We start from the raw sequence: 21,281 nt of genomic DNA, 5'->3' as shown, positions 1-21,281 counted from the left end.
AAAAAAAAATTCCCAAACACATTAAACTATCAAATAGGTTGATCCAAATTGTCCAAATAATCTTCTAGTCCCAGCATGTTGTGTGTGTTTTTTCTAATAGAAATTAGGATCATATACTTGTAAATGACTTGTGGAGGAGATTGAGGCAGTCAGTGCAAATGGAGTTTCTCCAGGTGCTGATGGCTAATCGCTCTGTAATAGCTGTGGACTTGCTGTGAGACCCGCATTATTACGATGTAATCAGAATCCTGTTGCTATGCTGTTATTGTCTGCCACTTGTGGAATTTTAAAAGCAATAACAATTTTTGCTTTTTAAATCATGGAATTATTAAAGTTATTTTCTTCCTCTTGCTATGAATATAGTCGCTCATGCTCATTTTCAAAGGGCTTAACCTTAGTAAAACATTGCTGTCTGTGTTGAAAGGGGTTGTTTTGTTCCTGGGCTAGCAAAGTTCTCATTTCATTTTTGCTCTTCTTTTTTTATTTTTATCTTTTTTGCTTTTCAATTGGAAAAAGGAGGAGAAAGGATAAAGTTTTAAAGGGGCAATATTACAAGTTTTTTAACACTTAAAAAAAACCAGTGATGTGGCAAATCCTCATCACACCATTTTCATTTGTAATGTGGCTTTCTGGAATTGGTTCAAGAAGCAACCAGCACGGGCATATCTGACACACATCTGAGGGACGGTATCAAAAATCTCATTTGTCACCTTTGTGATACTGATGGATCCGTCCTTTGTTCATGTACTGTTTGCACCAAAATCAGGTACGTGCTGTTATGCTTTATTGGGCCAGTTCCTTTAAAAGGATCATTTTCCACGGCCCTACCATGCCTATCTTGTGCTCCCTTCAGAAAGTCATCTTTGCAAAAAGACCAACTTGTGTTGGCCAATGAGTGAAAGCCCTGCAATACTTGCAGCCAACCCTTCTGCTCTGCTTGTTGGCAAGGTTCAGCTGGGGTGCTTTGTCCTGCCACGGGGTTACTTACCTCTGCAGACTTTATGAATCTGCTTGTGTGTGCTGCTGTGCAGTCAGCAGATGGGAGATGGTAGCTGTGAGTAGAGCAAAACGGGCTGGGAATGAACATGCAACAGAGATGCAAGAGAATCTGTAGAGCTTTTCTGGTTCAGAGAAGACTTGCACATGTTCTTAATGTGTTCCTTCTCTGTGAAGCTAAGTCTTGATTCCTTCTTTTCCTTTTGCAGAAATCAGTCCTGATTGAGCATGGCATCCGGAGGCTGACGTTCCTTGTGGCACAGAAGGTATTTTGGTGTCTCTCATGCTAGGAAGTTCGTAGTTCTAGTTCATAGAAGCATTGAATTTATTATCTTGTCACAAATTAAGTACTATAACTGCAGTTATTTCTGACTTCACTGTTTTTGTTCTTTAAAATTGGAGATTGTTTTGATGAATTTGCTTAAGAAAATTAATTTACAATTGTAAACAATCTTGGCACCTCTTGTAATCTTGAATTAATTCATTTTTGATTTTCATTCTAATTGCTAGCTTTCTTCTGCTTTTTTTTTCTTTTTTTTCTCTTCCTGTGTTTGTGTGGTTCGTTTGTAAGGACTTCAGGAAACAGGTCAACTGTGAGGTGGATCAGAGATTTCATGTAAGTAAAAAAGGCTCTGGAACGTGGTGGTATTTCTGATGAGAGGCCAGGAGACTCATAAGCGACTCTGGGTTCTCATTTGGTTCTTAGCCAGGCCTTTGATGCCAGCATTGTGTCAAAGTTGAATTTGAATACAAAGCTGGACCTGCTGCATTCAGCAGGGCTGCTTCCATGCTCGTTGGCTGGCTAACCTCATGGCTGACACTTTGACCAAGGTCTTCACTGTGTTGATATAGTTCTATATTCTGAAATGTAATCAGACAAATTTTTATATTTCATACCTGCTGTGGTGATTTCTTCAGTCTTCTCACTGATTTCAGTATAACTTAGAGGAATGATTGAAGTGACTTACTAAATTTTGATGACTTAATGATGTGGAAAGTGTTTGGTGCTTCTGCTGCTGTGAATTACTTCTTTCTCCTGGGCTTTGGAATCAGCAAGACTTAGCTTGGCCCTGTTTTCAAGGTGGCAATGCAAAGCATAAACAGTATTTTTAGCCCTTCTGTAGCTGCTTTACAACTCTGGAGGTTCTTAGGAGTCTTTAAAGTGCAAGAAATTCATCCTGTGTTTAATGAGCCTGGTTCAGCAAGTTGAGCACTGCGTGGGAATCCCTGACCCTGTGCACAGACAGGTCCTGGTGAGCGGGTTATGTAGGAATTGGACTCTTAGAAGGAAACCCTAGCTTTAGATGGGAAAAAATGAATTTTTAGAGAGTTGAATTAATACTTGAAGAATGCAAAGCAGAAGTCTGTGAATAAACTCTGTAGCACGCATCAGTGGTCAGGCTTGGACAGAGTCAGCCTTGTGTTGGCCCTGAGCTGTGCTGATGTGATGTGCTGATAGGATGCTCCTGAGCCAGAGGGTGCACTGCTCCATCTCATCTGCCTGCAAAGTTTCTAGAGCACCGCTGGGACGTTTTGTGAGTGTCAGTCTTTATTACCATCTCCTGTTCTATTCCGTTTATTACTGGACCAACTATTAACTTAGCCAGGGCCCAGGCTTGGGTTTGTTTTTGTTTTAATTACAGTCTATATAATTAGTTCCCAGCATGTTGAGGTAATAGAGAGTTGCTCCAGCAAGCTTCCAATTTCCTCATCTCATTAGGTTTTTAACGTGATTATTAGTATAATAATCAACTATGATGATTTCTGTTGTAGCTTTTCACATTCTGCGATTTGCAGGGTGTCTTGATTGGCTAATTTAGGCAAATTATTTTGATTGTCTTGATGATGGTTGGTTGATGAGAACACAGCAGGGGTATAATTCTTCTGCCTAGGAAATGGAGCACTCTTTTGGATTTTGGTACCAGAGCACTGAGAATTTTTTTTGTGTGCACATCTAATTATTATATTTGCCCACAACAATAGTCAAATGCCTTGAAAGCAATTACATTAGTGATAGAATGGGCACGGATGATATTAGGGGAAATTGGCAGTGTGCAGGGGGGAACAGGTGGGAGGGATTTGGAAGAGAAGTGAGGAAACGTGGAAGTCCTGTGTGCTTGTTGCAGAGCACTGTTGGTCCTTGTAGGCTCACCTATGTGCCTGAATTGTCAGGCAGGGTTCCCTTACTTGTAGCTAGTCCAGAAGACACGCTCCAGTCAAACACAAGTTCTTTTGTTCAGCTGGGAGCCATCAGGTGGCATTCCAGGGACTGCTTTTGTGGGAGGTAAAGATGATTTACGAGGTGGTTATTTTATTTGCTGTTTGTTGCACTGAATCAAGCTAGGCTTGCACGTCCTTATTGACAGCGAAAATGTGATTCAGAAATTCAGTGACTTCAAGTCAGATACCGCCTTTATTTCTTAATGAGACAGCTCTGGCCATTCTGTGTGCTCCTTTATATTACCTGAAGTACAAATGGCTGGTGTTCTCACGTTGGTGCAAAGCATTCAGAAATGTTCCTCCACGCAGTGCGAGTGCAGTTCCACAGAAACAGAGAACTTCTTGGATGGAATTGAGGGTGTACGTAGCAGGATGCTGACTAGTCTTGCTGCCTTCTGAGACATTCAGTGCACCACAAAAAAAATACAAACCTTTTACGTTTTGTTAGGATATAATCTGAGCAATAGAAAGAATAACAGAGAAACCTAACCATAGCTGGGAGGTTTTTCTGGAGTACTACTTAAACATGGAATGAAGTTCTGTTATTACAATTCATAATTTTCATTGGAAAGAGGATATTTCTAACAGTAAGGATATGAAGATAACTGTTAATGTAGATTGTTGTTTTGTGTACATCAGCTTACATAATAAGGAGTTAATATGATTGTACAGCTCCCAAACGTTTCCACAATCACTGTAGTAATAACAGAACTAGAAGAAGTTTCCCACTGCCATGTCTGGACAGTTCAATTCTATTGTCTGTTGATAATTGACAGCAGTAATAAAAAGCCAGTCAAGTAGCATCTGTTGCATTGGCGGTGAAGACAGGCCTGAGCTGCCTCTGCTGCCTTGCTGGGGGTAACTTGGTTTTCCACTGCTCTGTAATGCTGTAAAACTAGCTTGGAACAACTTCAGTGATCTCCTCTGTTACGGTGCTACCCCAGGGGGAGGACTTTGGGAGGACTAATGTCATTATTTTTGTTTTCAGAGGGAATTTCCAAAGTTCTTCACGTTCCGTGCCAGGGATAAGGTGAGTTGTACAATCTAAATTCTTTCTTCTCTAAGCATTTACTGTATCCTTCTCTCACATAGCTGTTCATGTGCTGTTGCAGGGAGCTGCTTCAGCTCAGCTTCACTGCACAGTGTGGTATCTTCACCTTCCCACACAGCAATAGATTTCAGGAACAATGATAGGTCTCTGGTAATGTGGAATAAAAATTAATGCATTTGGAACCTGACTTAAAGCTTCTGTGGTTGTGGGTTTCATTCACAGCGTAACAGGGGAAGTGTAGAAGCTGTGTAATGATTCAGTATCAAACTTCTTGGCTTCCCTGAAAAAGAGGGTTCCTGGGGAAAGAGCTGGAGAACTTGCTGTCTTACAGTGCGTGTTCCACTTAGTAGTTTAACAATTTAGTTTGAATTTTTAGCCTTTTAGGGCATATGAATGTAATATTATGGATGTATGAATGAGTTTAATGGGCATCATCTAGATTTCTGCATCCTCAGCGTTCTACCTTCTTAACCCACCTCTTCTTGTACATCCTTCCCTCTCTGCACATGCTTGTTCCTTCAGTTTGAAGAAGACAGAATCTACCGCCATCTGGAGCCAGCTCTGGCTTTTCAGCTGGAGCTGAACCGAATGCGAAACTTTGACCTCACTGCCATTCCGTGTGCCAACCATAAAATGCATCTCTACCTGGGGGCAGCTAAAGTTGAAGTAGGAACAGAAGTGACAGACTACAGGTTCTTTGTGAGGGCCATTATAAGGCATTCAGACCTGGTTACCAAGGTGAGTTTTGTCACCCAGCTGAGGTTTCTTTCCAAGACTGCCTATAAAACTCTGTAAATCGCTTGAGAATCTGCCTGAAAACATACAGCACATACAGAGTGCTGCAGTTGTGTGCCCTCTCTTTGCTCACACCGGCTTTGCAGCAGCATGTCTTCAAAGGCAGTATTCCTGTACCTTACAGAGATTTTTCTCTGAGCTGTGGATAGTCAGAAATCCCTGCAGTAGTTATTTCTCTCTGCTTCTCCTGCTACGGAAGCAATAGTTTTACCTGTCCAAGTTTGCATTTATGCTGACCTAAACAAGTCAGCTGGATGTGTGGACCCAGAAGGTGGGAGTACTGACTCTGTGACTGTGATTGATCTGTTTTAGCACTGCACATCCTGCTGATACTAATGTAACCTATTTTCTCAGTCAAGTCCTTCTGCAGTTTTTCAAAGGCTGTTTACTTGGGTTGTGATTTTTGAATAGAAGGTAAATTATTTGTTGACAATGTCTGGCAGGAAGCCTCCTTCGAGTATCTGCAAAACGAGGGAGAGCGATTGCTTTTGGAAGCCATGGATGAGTTGGAGGTGGCATTTAATAATACCAACGTGCGCACTGACTGCAATCACATCTTCTTAAATTTTGTGCCTACTGTCATCATGGACCCATCCAAGGTATGGCCTTGCCAACCCTGAGCTGTTTGTTTTTCTTGGGCTTCGCTCGCCAGAATAAATGGTCGTTTGTTGTCTCTCTGTGCTGTGTGAGTGCATCTGTTGACTGAGTGCATTTTAATGGCTTGGTGAATGACGTGCAGTTCCTACCGGCCTTTTTATAGCAGAAATCACAAGAAGTTGGGGACTGGTGTTAGAAGTGATAAGGTGAGGGTCTGTTTAGTTCCTCTAAATATTGGAGTTCTGCTTTTCAGTAGCGAGCCGTGGGAGTGCTGAGAGATTCTGCACTGCTTGTTTAGTTATTTAATGACTAATTTTGATTTCTTCTTGTCAGTGTAAGTCATATGGAGTATACTTTTACCTTGGGAATGAGCTAGTAGTGAATGTTACTATGAGATAGAAACAGAGTAATGCCGTGTGTTAACCCAGAAGCTGTTAGGGGGTAGCTTTGGAAGCCTTTTAGGTAAAAAGAGCTCTAACATCTGTGCTATTTGCAAGAACCACTTCTCGTGTTCCTATGTCTTTTAAAGACATGAGGGATTAGAATGGATAAACGAGAGTTTGTAGGCATAAATTACATTTCTGGTTAGCAGACCACTGCAAAGGAAGTCCTGAATATGCTGTAAAGGCTGCATGGCTGCGTTTGGTTGGGCATCAACATTCTGCTCATGGTTACCAAAAGATACGAGAACTGACCTTTCCTTATGAGAATAACTGAAAGTTTAAAAAGATGAATCGGTTATCGGAGTAAGGATCTCTTGCTTGCTGACTTTAACTCATGATTAAAAATTGGTGGTTTAAATTGCTTTTGAATAAATGCGCTCTCAGTGAATCCTGAGCCATCAGTTCTCAGGAGCACCAGGGGTGTGCAGCCCTGGATGTTGGGCAGCCTTCAGATGCACACCGTGACTTTTTCCTGAGCAGCAGTGGAAAGGAGACTTTTTTTTGGAAAGAATGTTAAAAACAGACTATGAATTGCCTTCTTTTAATATGCGCTATTTGCCAACAGTAGTATATTACAAAGTTTAATAGAACACCAGAAGGCCAAGCTCCAAGCAGTAATTACTTTGTTGATTTAAAGCACTGTAAGCATGTGAAACATGATTATTGTGCGTATAAGTGCTACATAACTGTTTGTCAAGGATTTCACTTTCCTGTGTTTTGTAATTCTGAGCTATGCTTGCAGGAGAGAGGTCAGTGCAGGGGACGCAGTGCTTGGCTGGGGAGTGAGGTGTCTGAGTTCAGTGCCATCCCTGCGTTTGGGTCCTGCTCCTGCGTATCAAGAGTTGTCAGGATGAGAAAGGACCAGCCAGCGGGGTCTGGTAGCAGCTCATGTGCTGCAGTTTGGGGCTCTCTTTCTGCAGCCCCCAAATGCTGAGCTGCCCTTGGAGCAGAAGCTTACAGCAGCGGGGCGCTGTGTCCAGAAAGGTGAGGCAGGTTCTGCTGTGTTTTAAGATCGAGGAATCCGTGCGGAGCATGGTGATGCGCTACGGGAGCCGCCTGTGGAAGCTCCGCGTCCTCCAGGCCGAGCTGAAGATCAACATTCGGCTGACGCCAACAGGAAAGGCCATCCCCATTCGGCTCTTCCTGACCAACGAGTCGGGCTACTACCTGGACATCAGCCTGTACAAAGAGGTGACGGACTCCAGGACAGCGCAGGTGCGGTTCCACGTGGCTCTGTTGTTTCGTGCTCAAAGTCTTTGTGGGGGGCACATTGCACCTGATAGAGCTCTTCTGTGGTTTGCTGTGCTTTCAGGTAATATGAAACGACCATACCAGTGTAAAACTTTGCCACACCAAGAAGAGCATATCATTGTAAAGCAGTCTTGCAAGAGCAATGTAGGAGTAGTAAATATGATGTTATGTAAAAGTGCACGTCCTCGAACTGTCTTGTGTATGCTCTCAGAAATGTGGTGTGAATTTTGGGTGTCGTGTTTGCAGCCGGGAGCTGGACTTGATGCTCGTGGGTCCCTTCCAGCCCAGCACGTTCTGTGATTCTGAAGGTGTAGGGAATGACTTGGGTAGGGTGCTATAAAATTGTGGAAGGTGCTTTTATGTCATTTTTATTAAGCGTAATGGGCTCTTTTGTAGTGGTTACAGCTGTTCAGGTCTTTGTGCTTCTCATGGCGTAAGAATATTGCAGTTAACTCAAATCCTTCCGTATCCTGAAGTGCGTGAACCATAGGAAGCATGAAAAATATTTAAATACAGAAATGTTTACATCTCCCACTGTAATAATCTTCCTGCCATGCAGAAGTAGCAACGGAACAAATTGCCTGGGCAGCGTTAATGTGCAGCTCAGAGTGCTGAGTCACCTCTTCTCCCCCTCTCCTCCATTGAATTCTTGCAGCCTGGCTGCACAGCCTGTCCAGTTCTGGAGATCTCAGAGCAGATAGCATCCACATGTTTTACTTCATTTCTGCCTTTGAGTGGGGACGAGGAAAGAGAAAGATGTTTTAATGCTCTGTAGTAGCTGAGCTTTACCCTCAAGTTTTGTTAGTCACTTGTGAAGGTCACTGTGGATCAGTATGGGTTCCTAACACAGACCCTGGCCCAAATGAGCAGGTACCCCATCCACAAAGCAGCTTCACAGAGAAGTGTTTTTGAAAACAGAGTGTGAACTGTTCCTTTGAATATAAAGCCTGAAATAGACTTTTTTGCTGAATTTTCTTTCTTGTGGAATTCTTCAATTAACTCCCCCGCAATTAGAAATCATCTGTAGTTTTCAGTATCAGATCTGATAGCCATTCTGTTGATAAGAAAGCCCGATCGTGTTGCTTTTGTTAGGTGCATTTCTATGAGGCAGCATTTGTTCAGCACTGTCCCAGTTATGCAGTGCTCCTCGTGTTTATTTCTCAGTTGAAATAGATTTCCTTCCAAGTCCTGGCTGAGTGGAATATATAGTGCCATGAAGCATGGCAGCTGATAATTCATGTTGCTACTCTGGGAAAATCTTTTAAACTTATAATATCAAAACTTCAAGCCAAATGACATATGCAAGTCTTGACCTAGCTTCCATGATCAGTCAGTGGAGATACGGATACAGTGCTGTTCGACTCCATAAATAACAGAGTTCTCCTCTCTGCTCCCAGCTATCACAATCCATCGGCACAGATACGGTGTCAGGGGAAATACTGGTGAATGTGAAGTCATCTATGTCACTGGGTTTTTTCTGTGGGGACGTGGCTCTGTTCACTTTGCTTTCTGCTGTAATGCAGTAATAAGTCAGTGATGCTCAGATCCACACAGTTATGGTCCAGCACTGTCTCCAAAGGGTAGTAATGCATGATGAGGCATGGTGTTATAGGGTATGTGAGTATTAACATATTTGTAGGGAACAGAAACAAGCCTGGCCAGTGTGGAATATCCAGATGATTTTTGTTAAAATATCAATGAGGTAGGTCTGTGGGACTGGTGGATTAAACTGTAATTGGCTGTGTCTTCTGCTGCAGATTATGTTCCAGGCCTATGGGGATAAACAGGGACCACTTCATGGGATGCTGATAAATACCCCATACGTGACCAAGGACCTTCTTCAATCCAAGAGATTCCAGGCACAGTCTTTAGGGACATCCTATGTCTATGACATTCCTGAGATGTTTCGGCAGGTGAGAGCTCTTTGTTGAGGCCTGGTGAATTGTTCTGAACTTCTGTATCTGCAAAGCACTTCTGTGCATTGCCATCCCTGCTTATTGGGAAACGAGTGGCCTGGAATGGCTGACAGTGGTTCCCTGGAGCCTGCACAACTCTGAATTGGGTTGGCTTTGAAAAAAATGAGGATTCTTGATACACTGCTGCTGGAGCTCCATTAATAAATCTAACAGAAGAACTTGAAATGTAAACCATCTTGCATTTCTTGTTTGTGTTTCTTTGTTTTACCACCCTGTTATCCAGCCTTCCTGAAGGTTGGCCAGTGCATGCATTATAAAACGTGCTAATGAGTTTCAGAATTGATTGTGTATCTGATTTGCTGGGTTCTGTCCTGAATCACGTAATTTGAATTATGCTAATTTGGGTGAAACTGCGTTTCATAGTTTAAATTCCAAAATAAGTGATATCCACTGAATACTGTCAGTCAAATTGTGGGGAGGGGGGCTTTTAGAGTGCTCTGTCTCGAATGTTAATTCACAGCGGATTGAACAAAAGCATTTTCTCAACAAGAATTTGTCTCTTCATCCTCTAGTCTTTAATTAAACTCTGGGATTCTATGAATGAACATGCATTCCTGCCAACACCGCCGCTGCCGTCTGACATACTGACGTACACTGAATTGGTGTTGGATGATCAGGGCCAGCTCGTGCACATGAACAGGCTGCCAGGAGGAAACGAGGCAAGTTGCACTTTCTTCAACACTGCTTTCCTTTCCATGTCCTGCAGTACGTTGTCTCTTGGACTAGGTTTGACAATTGTAATGAAAATTTACCAAGCCAGGCACAAAATCTATTCATTCAGTCTTTCGTAGATGAAATCTCTCTCTTGAAAATGGGATTTTTGTTTCATTAAAAATTAATACCTTCCATACAATGGATATTTTAAACTCCATAGTAAATGATGATTCCATTTCAAACCTGTGCCTATGCTATTTTTTCCTTCATAATTAAAAAGTGCTCGTTCAGCTATTCCAGGTAACTGGGGTTTATATTTGAACCAAATATGTTTTACAAGACTAAATAGAAATGTTTTCATTTGCTTAAAAATGAAAAACCAATTTTATGCTTGCCATTGAAATACTGCAGTGTTTGTGTAGCACGTGGGCAAGGTGTGTGCAACATCCCCCTCTAGTGAGTGATTTCCATGGGACTGACGGGGCTGCTAATGCTGCCAGACTAATTGCTGCTCCTTCAGCTGCCCGTGGAGGAGGCCGTACAGCCGTGGGCTTTTGCTGCTGTGTTGTGTCAGCAAGCCGTGGGATGCAGCATTAAAGCAGCCTGAGAAGATAGTCAACTAGTAGCAGGGTTGGGGTTGTTTTTGTTTGTGCTTGGTCTTGGCTAGGTGGGATTCCATAAGTAAATGTTTCTGCAGTAATTTCAATTTGAACTGTTCTAAGTGATGGTGTTGATGTTTTTGGCATTGCTGAACTCGCGTAGTGCCTTCTGCTGGTTATGGGACGTGAGACTTGTCCAAACGTTGTTATTACACTGAGAACATCAAGGATGGTGATGAGAGGAAATAGGGGTTGTTCTCACTGTTTATTACATGTCTCTTACTGGGGAAAGGTTTCGAAAATAGTATTTTTAGATGGAACCTAATTAGTCAGTGGTGACTACGAGAGCAGTGCTTCCTCGCTGGCCTACGGCAGAACCACCTTCACTAGGACAACTAAACCCGGCCGGGGCTGCGCTGCTGTGGAGCCTCACGCCATCATCGTTCTCTTTCTCTGCACTCATTCAGTGTCTGAGTGGATGGTGGCTGGGGAAACAGCAGAGTCCCTCAGGGACGTAGCTCTGCTCTTGCTGAAATTACAAGCACGGAGCTGCCTGGGCATGAACGTGTACTGTTTACTCTGCCAGTATGAATACAAATAGTCTTATTATAAGAGATTTTGTACCCAAAGACCACCAAAAAAAAAAATTAGGAGTTTTATTTAACCCTTGGTAGACTTCGTTGCACTCAATCTGCAAACAAATTGTGTGGCTGTTGCTGTGTGCAGTGTTATCTCCCGTGCAGGATCCGACCCTCCTGGGGCAGTCAGGCAGAGGGGTTCAACCGTTGGAAAGCAGGACAGAGAAGTGCAGCGTTCCCCCATGTTTTTCTGTCTCCTCAAGATGTCCTCTTACAAAGGTGCACAGCAGGTGCTGCCCTGCCTTCCAGCAGCAGCAGGGCCGAGGTGGGGGCCTGGAGGGCAGCACTGGGTCGGCTGCCTGCCGAGCGGCCCAAGCGAGGAGCGCGGCATGCAGCCCACGGCCGGCGGTGCTCAGCTGCCAGGCAGTTACCGTGGGACCGTGTGCAGCTGGAATGAGGTCTGAGGCATCGGTATTGAATTCTGTTACCAATAGCTGCTGCACACAATAGCGCTCTTTCAGACGGGAGAGCGGTCAATGTGAGGAAGGGCTCCGGCAGCACTCTGAAGGACAGGTGACATTCACGGGGTGACGAGCTGCCGAGCGGATTCATTCCTCCCTGCTGCACTTCCTTTATCAGGATGAGCCGACTTGAGGCTTTCAGGGTTTAATTTCGCTCAGTTGAGGAAACAAATTTTCACAAGCGTGCGCTCGAGGCTCTCTGTCCAACACAGATGGAGGCGGGGTGCTGGCGGGGTTCAGGCAGGGGCCTTACCTTTGCTAGGGCTGCTCGTATTCAAAGGGGGAAATACTTGGGACTGTTGCAAGGATAATTTAAGCAAATACGTTCTAAGAGTCTTAATTTGTGCTTGCTGAATGCTGGTTGTTACAGAATGTGTGCTCCCCCAGGTTTGGTTAGCAGTGCCTGGTGGTTGGTGCCCAGGGGCTGTGCCCCAAGCTGTGAGCTGCTCCCACTGCCGGCCTTGGTGAGCTGCTGGGTAGGGCATTTCCAGGGGAACGGGACTTATTTTTGTAGAGGAAAGTTCTGGCTGTAATCAGTGCAGTGCTGCTCAGCACATTCCGGCCTCTGTCACTGTTCTGCCTGCTGGTGGCCAGGAAGATCAGGGCAGTGCTGTCAGAAACGGGATTTGGTTTCTGGGTGATCCTTTGTGGAGTCAGGAGTTGAACTTGAGGATCCTTGTGGGTTCCTTCTAACTCAGGATCTGCTGTCATTCTCTTATACTTGTTTTGTATCAGAGATTCAAACAGAGCTGTTCCCCCACGTGAGGGGCGCCTCACCAGCGAGGTATCAGCTGTGCTGGGGCAAGGCTTGTCTGTTCTGCTGGGGCTGTGCTACACAGTATGAACAATTACATTTTCTCCATGTGAAAAGGGGTCAAGACACTCCTCCTCTTAAAGCATTCAGTTCAGCTAAGTGCCCTAATTGTTTTAGCCAGCCGGTGAAATTGAGAAGCTAGCATAAAATCTGGAGATTGGCGGCCAACTGCATGTCAACAACAGAGGCTGCAATCCCTGCTCTTATGCTGGGCAGAGCAAGAGCTCAGAGCTGGGAGTCTCCCATCCTCACAGGCTCTGCAGGCTGTGTTCTGGGCTAACCAGGCCGATGTTTTTGTTTTCAGAGAAATCTGTGCTCAAAGAACTTTCACAATGTGAGAGGTTTTTCTCCGTTTAGCTTATGACCACTTCATGTAACCCACCACCTCATTTGGCACTAATTATCTCTTTGCTGGTAGTCTCAACAAAGAAGCCAAGGACTTAATGGACCATGAAAATACAACTTGTTATTTATTCCTAGGCAGTGCTCGCTCCTTCTGAGCAGAGGATCTGTCCTGTCATGGCCACGCGGGGGAGCTTGCAGTGCTGCTGGCCGTGCCGTGTGCTCTCGTAGCCCAGAAGGCACCGCTAATGCGGGGCCTTTTTCCATTCCCATGCCCTCTCAGTACAGCCAGAGCTCTTGCTGAAACACATCTGCTGTTTCTTTGGGCTGCAGACAGAATCCTGGATGTTGCCTCGAGCTGTCTGTGAGATGATGTCTGTTCCAGATCCTTCTCAGTAAGCTCATCAACTGTCTTCTGGTCCCCAGTTACTCCTCCTTATGTGTCCTTGTTACAATGCTGGCTGCTGTTACACCTCTGCTTACATGTGAGACTGCTCCAGTTAGCTCTGTCTGCTACCGTAACATTTCAGTTATGAATATTATCGGGCCAGCACACTTGATACGATTGAATTTGCAATCCTAAAAAGTTAAGAACAATTTGCAAATAATTTTCGGAGCTGGTAGGTATATATGAGAGAGCTGAAGGAGACAGTATTTTATCAGCAGAATCAAACACTGGTCAGTAGCTCCCGTCTGATGCTCCTGAGTGTGTTACTGAATGAGGACTGTGGGACAAATGGGGCACTTAATGCACCACTGTGACCTCGTCAAGAACTAAGCAGTAGAAGGTGGATGCTCAGCCCATCTCCATTCTCAGTTTAGGTAGACACGAGCCTTTGAAATGGTCAGAGTTAATATAGGTGAAAGGAAACAAATCCACTTGCGTAAGGTTACAAAAGTGCGTTTACACTAAAGTGTTTTTCACAGGAAAATTTCAAGTTCATACCATGCTTAGATCTAGATTACAGCACAAGACTTCTAACATTCCTGCAAGTTTAATTTTAAAATAAATAAATAAATGGGAGCCTTTCTTCTCAGTGACACAATCTCACATGGTTCAGGAGTGGGACGGGTTCAGTGTGGGACAGAAGCGTGTGGCTGAGACGTGCTGATGTTGGGAAGGATGGGTTTGGGCAGGCCCAGAAGCAGGACCTCAACACACCCCCTGGTAAGAGCCAGCTAATCTCCAAGGGCAGCACCCCACATCCCCTGCATCTCAGTCTCTCTGTAAATGTGTCATTTTCCCTCTTGGCACTAGATGTCACAGTTTTTCCTTCTCAGCAGCGTGAGGCTCAGAAGTCATCCTTGCTGGAGGTGTGTTGGCAGGCACCTTTCCCTGGCCAGGTGACATTGCAGCCAGCGCTGGGCAGAGGGCTGCAGCAGCACTGCTTCGCCAGCTCTGTGGATCGCCTGGGGCTCAGAGGTGTAGCTAATGAATTTTATACGAGCGCAGCTTCGTAGTTGAACTGCACGTTCTGCTTTGTCACCCCATGTCCCTGCGTTTTATGACAGGCACAGGGCATTAAAACATCCGCTGGGCTCCGTGCAGCAGGGAGATAAGCACTTCTGAGAGAGCGGAGAATGTGGGATGGCGAAGGTGGGGAATTAACGTGAAGGTGAATGGAAACACCCATCCATCTTCACACCCACCCCAAACCTACCAGAGAAAAAATAGTTGATTCCCTTTTATTTCCCAGTCCTTCTTCTTGATGAGTTGTGGGAGCAATCCTGACCTGAAGGCCCCCGTGGCACTGGGAATAGGTTTAAATAACAGGGAAGCTGGACAACTATTTGTGCTGCACAGCAAGTGGTGGCTCCTCATCTGCTATACGGTACAATTTCAGGAGGTGATCCTCCATTGCCAGAATGATTTTAGCCCCCATCAGCGAGATGCTTGGGTGTCACAACGAGGTGCAGGGGCTGGGTTGGTGCAGAGCACACTTGCTGCAAACAGGAGGCTTTTTTTTTTTTAGCAAAAGATAGAATGTCAGGTGGTGAATGGAACGTAATACAAATTTCTGGATGTTTATAAGAATATGGCCCAAATTTCTTGCAGGGTTTTATTCAAATACCTTCGTAAGTAGAGAGCAGAAGTGATGGTGCAAAGATTATCTTGTATCTTGGCGTATATATTTGAACAGTTGGACACACGTTTGCCTATAATGCAGGAAGATCCTAATGAAGGTTACCCCATGGGCTCTGTGATCCATCGATCTGTTACTTTATGAGATGTGAATTGTTTTGGCTGAAGTTTTCAAGCTTTACACCTGTCTGGAAGAAGGTATTAGCGCTTTGTTTGGAAACCTTCATCCAAAGCGCTCTGTTTTGATGCAAAAGCTGGCAATGATGTTCCCAATTAATCTGTGGGCTCAGACAGGAGCTTGAATTTATGGAGAACGTGGTTTAGTTCAAGATGATGCCTTTAGCTGTCTCAGAGATTGCTACAAACCTTGCAGCACAGGTGTGGGTGCAGTCCGAGCCAGTTTTGCAGTCTTCAGCAGTTGCTGGAGCTTTCCTTTTGGAGCTCTGTGTGCCCACCCACTTTTGCTGGCCACCAGCCATCCTGCTGCTTGGCACCCAAGTGCCCTTGGTCTGGTGGAAGGAACCAAGGTAGCAGGAATTCATGTTGGATTCTTTCCAGTCCCAATCCCTTGCAGCTGATGCACTGAGCAGCGCTTTGCCACATCTCTTCCTGGAGCCATTCCTCCCCGTGGCTCATCCTCACAGCCCTGCGTTGTGCAGCACTGTTCTCAGCTGCCCCTCCTGCTGCTGACGATGCCTTTTTCAGAGCCAAGAAGAGGAAGAAGGGATCCTGGATTCTGCTGTTCCCCTTTTGTCAGGGCAGTGAGACTGAAGCCTCAGGAGTCCATTGTGCCTTTCTTCTGGGAGCTGGCTCCTACTGAAAATAGCGTTCTGGCTTTGGGTCATGGCTGAGTGTGGAGAGGCTTTCTTCTGGGTGGTAGGATCCAATGGTGAAACACAAAAATGGGTACAGCTGCATCAAAGAACGTTTCTGGGGGTGTGTTTGGTCCCTTAATAAAGCACACCTTGCCCACGGCTGCGCAGTGATTCAGTGTTTGGGTTTAGCTTTGGGATAGACAGGCTGTATGGAGCGAAACAAGTGCCTGTAGCTGTGTTCTCCCAGCATTGGGATGAGTGTGCATGGCAGGAGGGGTGGGCTGGCACCTGCTCCTCACATGCAGGGCTCCACAGCTGCCACATTTCCTTCCTTATTACAACTTCAGTACATAATAAATAATGACATACAAGTGTACTCACGTGTTATATATGTTTCCAACATATAAAACTCATGTACAGTATAGATGCAGCAGAATGGGAACAAGGCAGCATTTTTTGTCGGGGTCCTTTAAGTTCAGTTAAGTGAAATGCTTGGGCTCCAGCACCATCCTTATGGTGGGATAGCAGGAAATAACACCTCTGCGTGGCTCAAGCTGCTGACAGACACTGAGCTGTTGCAGCTTAATCCAGGCTCTCCAGCTGCATTGCTCCAGGGGTTACAGGCCTGGAAGGTCCCCCTGCCCACGGAGGCACTGCTGGCTCCCCCAGCCCCACACTCGTGCTCTCGGGGCGGCTGAGGTCGGCATCGCTGCCGTTCCCCTCAGTGCATGTTGTCAGCAGCCCCGGCTGCCACCAGCAGTCAATTTGTCACTGCATCAGTGTGTGTATTACTGCTCACATCGATAGCGCAATTAATGTTGAAGTCAATTTTGGTGTTAATTTTAGGCCATGATTAGTGTTGACACTGTGTGTCAAACGAACGGCGTTTATGAGAGCCATGAAAACGAATGTTGGTTAATATCGTGTTTTTACTATCTGTTAATGGTTACATTAAGGCAAAGATCTATTGGGAGAAGATGTGTATAAAATTATATATATAAAACTTGTGCGTAATGTGTGTGTGCTGTGCAATTCTGTGTCGCTGGTGTTATTCAGGGAGCAAATGGCATCTGAGCACTGAATCCTAATCACAGTTTGGAACATCAGAAATAATGATCACTTCTGATTGGGGGTTGTGAATAATTCATCCGGTTTGATTTTCACGTTCTGTCCGGTGTTACTTTTCAAACCAAATGTGTTCCTACAGGAGAATAATGGTCCCACTTCCTATGGAAATACTGTGGCACAAATCATTTTGCCAACATAAGAACGGTTAAATAAGACGGTTCCTGCTTTTATTTTTCCCTCCCTCTCCCCTTCGTTGCTGGGTGTGCTGGGAGGAGAGCTGTGCTGGAGAAGCCAAACTGTGCTGCCTCTGCAGAGAGCCCGCCTGGGAGCCCCTGCTGCTTGCCATCACTCTTTGTTGTTCTGACGGTGCTCTTAGGTGATTAGCTCAGCCCGTCTAATTAACCTGTAACCTTAGTGCAGCATCTGAATGTTTCTTGACCACCTCCAGGGACGGTGACTCCACCACCTCCCTGGGTGGAGGTCTGTGTGCCCAGCAACCGCCGCGTTCCGTTGTTTTGGGGCATTACAACTTTGCACTTTGCTGTAGTGCTGCTGTTGCAGCAACGCAACCTGCTGACCTTTTTGGGATTTATGCTCCTGCGTTGAAATGGCTGCAGTGTCTCTCTCTCCCAAACGCTGCAGTTGGGTGCTGAGATGTAACTGTAAATCTGCAAATATTCGGAAGCAAACAAACAAATTAATCCTGTGTGACATATCCATCAAAACAGCAGTGGATGAAACAGAGACCAAGGAGAAGGTGAACAGAAACACCATCTTTCTGCCAGCCCTCAGCCTCAGCTCTGGGAAGGGAGGCAGAAGGCCAGGATCTGCCGCTTGTAGGATTTCTGGGTTGCTGCCTGCTTTACTTCCCGTGACCCTTTGATTAATCCCTCTGTCTTTTTATTTTTTTTAATGAGCCTGTTATGGCATATCTTATTGCAGATACTGATTGGATCTCAACTATATATTGTGCCATTTTGATTTGGATTAAATGGCACATATCTATCTGCTGCTTCTCCGCTCTCCCCCTCCCGTCTCAGTTCATCATGTTCAGAATTCAGAGTCTCCACAATGAGAGTTTCAAACCCCTGATTGCAGCGGATGCGCAATCGGCTTGAGGAATGTGTACTCAGAGCTTATGATCCTTGGGCAAGCAGAGACTGGGTGATGCATGTGGCTTTCAAGGGACGCTGCTATTTCCATCTGTTAATGGCATTCCAGGATGGCCAACTCCCCAGCGCGGGGACGCGCAGCGGCTGAGGGATGGGAGACGCAGGGTACAGATGTTGCTGATCTCCATAAGATGGGCCAGAAGAGATCGCCTAGTGATGTTAAAAAGAAAAATATGCAGCTAAAAGCATTACTTATCCTGGCGGGCTTGGAAAGAAACTGCTGCAGTATTTGCGGAGGAGAAGGGGAAGAGCCGGAGGGATGAAAGGAAGGACAGTAAATAAGGGAGGGAGGGAGGAAATGAAGAGGTTGCTAACATGAGGACAGGGTCCAAGGGAAGCAGGCTGCTGTTTTTGGGGTTCCCAAGGAAAAGACTGAAATGCAGCATACACAAGAGCCCGTGCACAATTCCTTGCTTTCACATCTTGACAGTATTCATTGACCTTTTGTGGCTTTCTGTTCCTTTATTGCAGATTGGGATGGTAGCCTGGAAAATGACCCTCAAAACCCCGGAGTATCCTGAAGGCCGTGATATCATCGTCATTGGCAATGACATTACGTACAGGATAGGTTCTTTTGGGCCTCAGGAGGATGTGCTGTTCCTGAGGGCTTCAGAGCTTGCTCGAACTCACGGCATCCCCCGCATCTACGTGGCTGCCAACAGCGGAGCCAGGATTGGTTTGGCTGAGGAGATCCGGCACATGTTCCACGTTGCATGGGAAGACCCAGATGACCCATACAAAGTAAGGAGGCGCAGGAAATAGTGATGAAAGTCTGCATAGCTCAGGAGATTATCCTGTTTTTACACAGCCTCTTTTAATCGAGATGGGCTACGTATTTGCCAGACTGGTAGGTCCAAAGTTGGTACTGGATCTGTCAGGCAGCAGAATTATCCAGAATGAATTAGTGTGAAACGCTGAAAGCATTCCCAGCTTCCAATGACTTCAGCTGGAGCTCTGATATTGAAACAGGATGTTTGCCTCACTCTTAAATTAGATTTTGCTCCCTTGAAACTCTCTTTTTGGGTAGGGTTGCTGGGAAACAGGAAGGGTCTACAAATGGGAATGAATCAGTAAGCTATTTTTCCCTTCAGGGATACAAGTACTTGTACCTGACACCTCAAGACTATAAGAAAGTCAGTGCTCTGAACTCAGTTCACTGTGAACATGTGGAGGACAACGGAGAGTCCAGGTAAGCACAGATGAGTCTGAATTAAAAGCTTTCTGCACTTCCTTGGGTACGTGTGAGGGTGGTGCGTGTCACACCCTTGTGTTCAGCTGAAGAGTTCTGTGTTATCAGGGCATCGGGCGTGAGGAGTTGTGCCATGCAGTGCCTTGTTTGAGGAAGGGCTGTGCTGACATTGTGGTGCTGCCTGGGGCTCCAGGTTGTTCCCAAGGGTCCTGCAGTGGCAAATGCTGTAACACCAGGATGATGATTTCTACCCAGGGACTTGCAGTCTAAATTTTGCAAATCACTTTTTGAGTAGACTCTAGAGTAAGGACAGAGGAATTCCTGGATGAAGGCTAAGCCCTCTGCCTGTTCTGGAGGCTTGCACTGCCTTACAGCATTAGGTTTTCCATGCACGTCTCTGCTCCAGGCGGCCGTATTTTCTCAGCTGCATCCCAAAGGTAGCTCATCTGCAGATGAGGTGGGAAGAAGTTTTCAGAGCTAGGTTGCAGCAGGAGTGCTGCTGCTGCTGGCAAGAGAGAGGAGGATGTGCGTGGGAAGAAGAAAGCCTGGCCTGCAGCCTGGCAGGCTCTGGAAGAACAAAGGAATGGCTCTGGGTGTGGGGCTGCGTGCTGCCCGCCTGCACACGGGAAGTCAGCAGCTCTTCAGTGAGGCACTTCAGCACATGCTCAAGTGCTTTGCTTAGCGGGGGCCTGGTGTGGGAGATAGAGGCCAGTCTGAGGGTGCTGAGTAAGAAGGGACCGTGCTAGGGAAGGAAGGCATGGAAGAAGAAAGTAAAGGTGAGAGCTTCATTATAATCTCTTGTCCTGTTGTTTTGTTCCTTTTGGCTACATTCTCTTCCTTTCTTGTCTTTTTTTTTTCTACAGTCAGACTGCATCTCACGTCCTGTGGGGGTGACAGAATGCTTTCCCTGGGATCTCTCTCCCTTGACATTTCCTCTTCGCAGTGTTGCTCACCTTGCATGTACATAGGGCTGCTCGTGATGCTCAGCAAGGCTGCAGAATGAGCTCCTGTGTGGGTCCGAAATGGGTTTTATGCACATTGCTCTTCAGAGCTTTAATGATATTTAGTCATTTTTCATTTTCTTCATAGCAAACTGATTCAGCAAATCACTGGACCTTGTGACTCAAAGGCTGTATGTGTCTCCTTCAGGTATAAGATAACAGATATTATCGGGAAGGAAGACGGACTTGGAATAGAGAACCTCAGAGGATCTGGCATGATTGCTGGAGAATCATCTTTAGCCTACGAGAGTATTATCACCATCAACTTGGTAATCCCTCGCTGCTTTCTATTCTTCAAATTTTATCATCTATTTCAGCTAAAAATCCTGTAGTGGTATCCAGGAGATACACCTGGGATCAGACATTTGGTTGATGTAAATTGACTCCTGTAGGCATTGAGCAGCACTGTTTGCACCAGTACAAGGCTGGATCCATTCAGAGTAAATGGAGGACACTTTTCAGAAAGCAGCCATTGGTCTTCATGTTTGCTCAGTCATTAAATTACTACTTCTCTCCCTTTTTTACATAAAATGCATACATGTTGAGATGCTGTGTTTTATGAAACAATAGGTTCTGGAGTTTTGCAATAAGGAGTAGATTTTATAACTTTGTAATACAAACATGACTAGTTTTATTGTTTTATCTAGATGTTTGAATCAATAGGGTTTGGCTGTATGGTAGGACAGAAATCGATGTGATTTCTTCTATTTTTTTTCTTTTTTAAGGTTACGTGTCGGGCAATTGGAATTGGAGCTTACCTCGTTCGGTTAGGGCAGAGGACTATCCAGGTTGAGAATTCTCACATAATCCTGACTGGCTGTGGAGCCCTCAACAAGGTAAGAGTTTACACTTCAGCCTTCAGAGCTATGTGGGATGAGTGGCTGCTTCTGTGAGTTCTGCCTGACACTCGAGGTGCCATCACTGTGCCTGCTCCGTACTTGGAGCTGTTAGCTTCTGGAAGAGCTGTGAAGGGAGGGCCCCAGGGGCTGAGCCCTGACCAAGGAGAAGAACTGGTACAGGGATCATCCAGAATGACTTTCAGTCTCTTTTTATTCTTTTCTGGTGAGAAAAGTCCTTTCTTGCACCTGTTTTTCTTGACCAGAACATTACGTTGAT

At 45.4% G+C, this 21,281-nt stretch overlaps 1 protein-coding gene across 1 annotated transcript; it reads left to right on the top strand.

Moving 5' to 3' along the window:
• Positions 1–1,186: 1,186 nt before the first annotated feature.
• On the top strand, positions 1,187–21,073 carry LOC104913957 (acetyl-CoA carboxylase-like). The gene is made up of 12 exons (XM_019621976.2): positions 1,187–1,262; positions 1,568–1,612; positions 4,205–4,246; positions 4,790–5,005; positions 5,506–5,661; positions 7,114–7,317; positions 9,111–9,266; positions 9,842–9,988; positions 18,447–18,716; positions 19,067–19,164; positions 20,314–20,434; positions 20,891–21,073. The coding sequence occupies exons 4-12, from the start codon at positions 4,856–4,858 to the stop codon at positions 21,056–21,058; spliced, it is 1,470 nt and encodes a 489-aa protein (XP_019477521.1). The 5' UTR covers positions 1,187–1,262; positions 1,568–1,612; positions 4,205–4,246; positions 4,790–4,855; the 3' UTR covers positions 21,059–21,073.
• The last annotated feature ends 208 nt before the right edge of the window (positions 21,074–21,281 follow it).

This window comes from Meleagris gallopavo, chromosome 21, assembly GCF_000146605.3.
Source record: "Meleagris gallopavo isolate NT-WF06-2002-E0010 breed Aviagen turkey brand Nicholas breeding stock chromosome 21, Turkey_5.1, whole genome shotgun sequence".
Lineage (NCBI taxonomy): Eukaryota > Metazoa > Chordata > Aves > Galliformes > Phasianidae > Meleagris > Meleagris gallopavo.
This window is presented reverse-complemented; position numbering and strand designations above follow the sequence as displayed.

Bases quoted from the DNA above. Each gene is read 5' to 3' on its own strand.
- LOC104913957 (XM_019621976.2), top strand. From the start codon at position 4,856: ATGCGAAACTTTGACCTCACTGCCATTCCGTGTGCCAACCATAAAATG. The intron at 18,717-19,066 runs GTAAGGAGGCGC...TTTTCCCTTCAG, and splicing joins ACCCAGATGACCCATACAAA to GGATACAAGTACTTGTACCT. The intron at 19,165-20,313 runs GTAAGCACAGAT...TGTCTCCTTCAG, and splicing joins GAGGACAACGGAGAGTCCAG to GTATAAGATAACAGATATTA.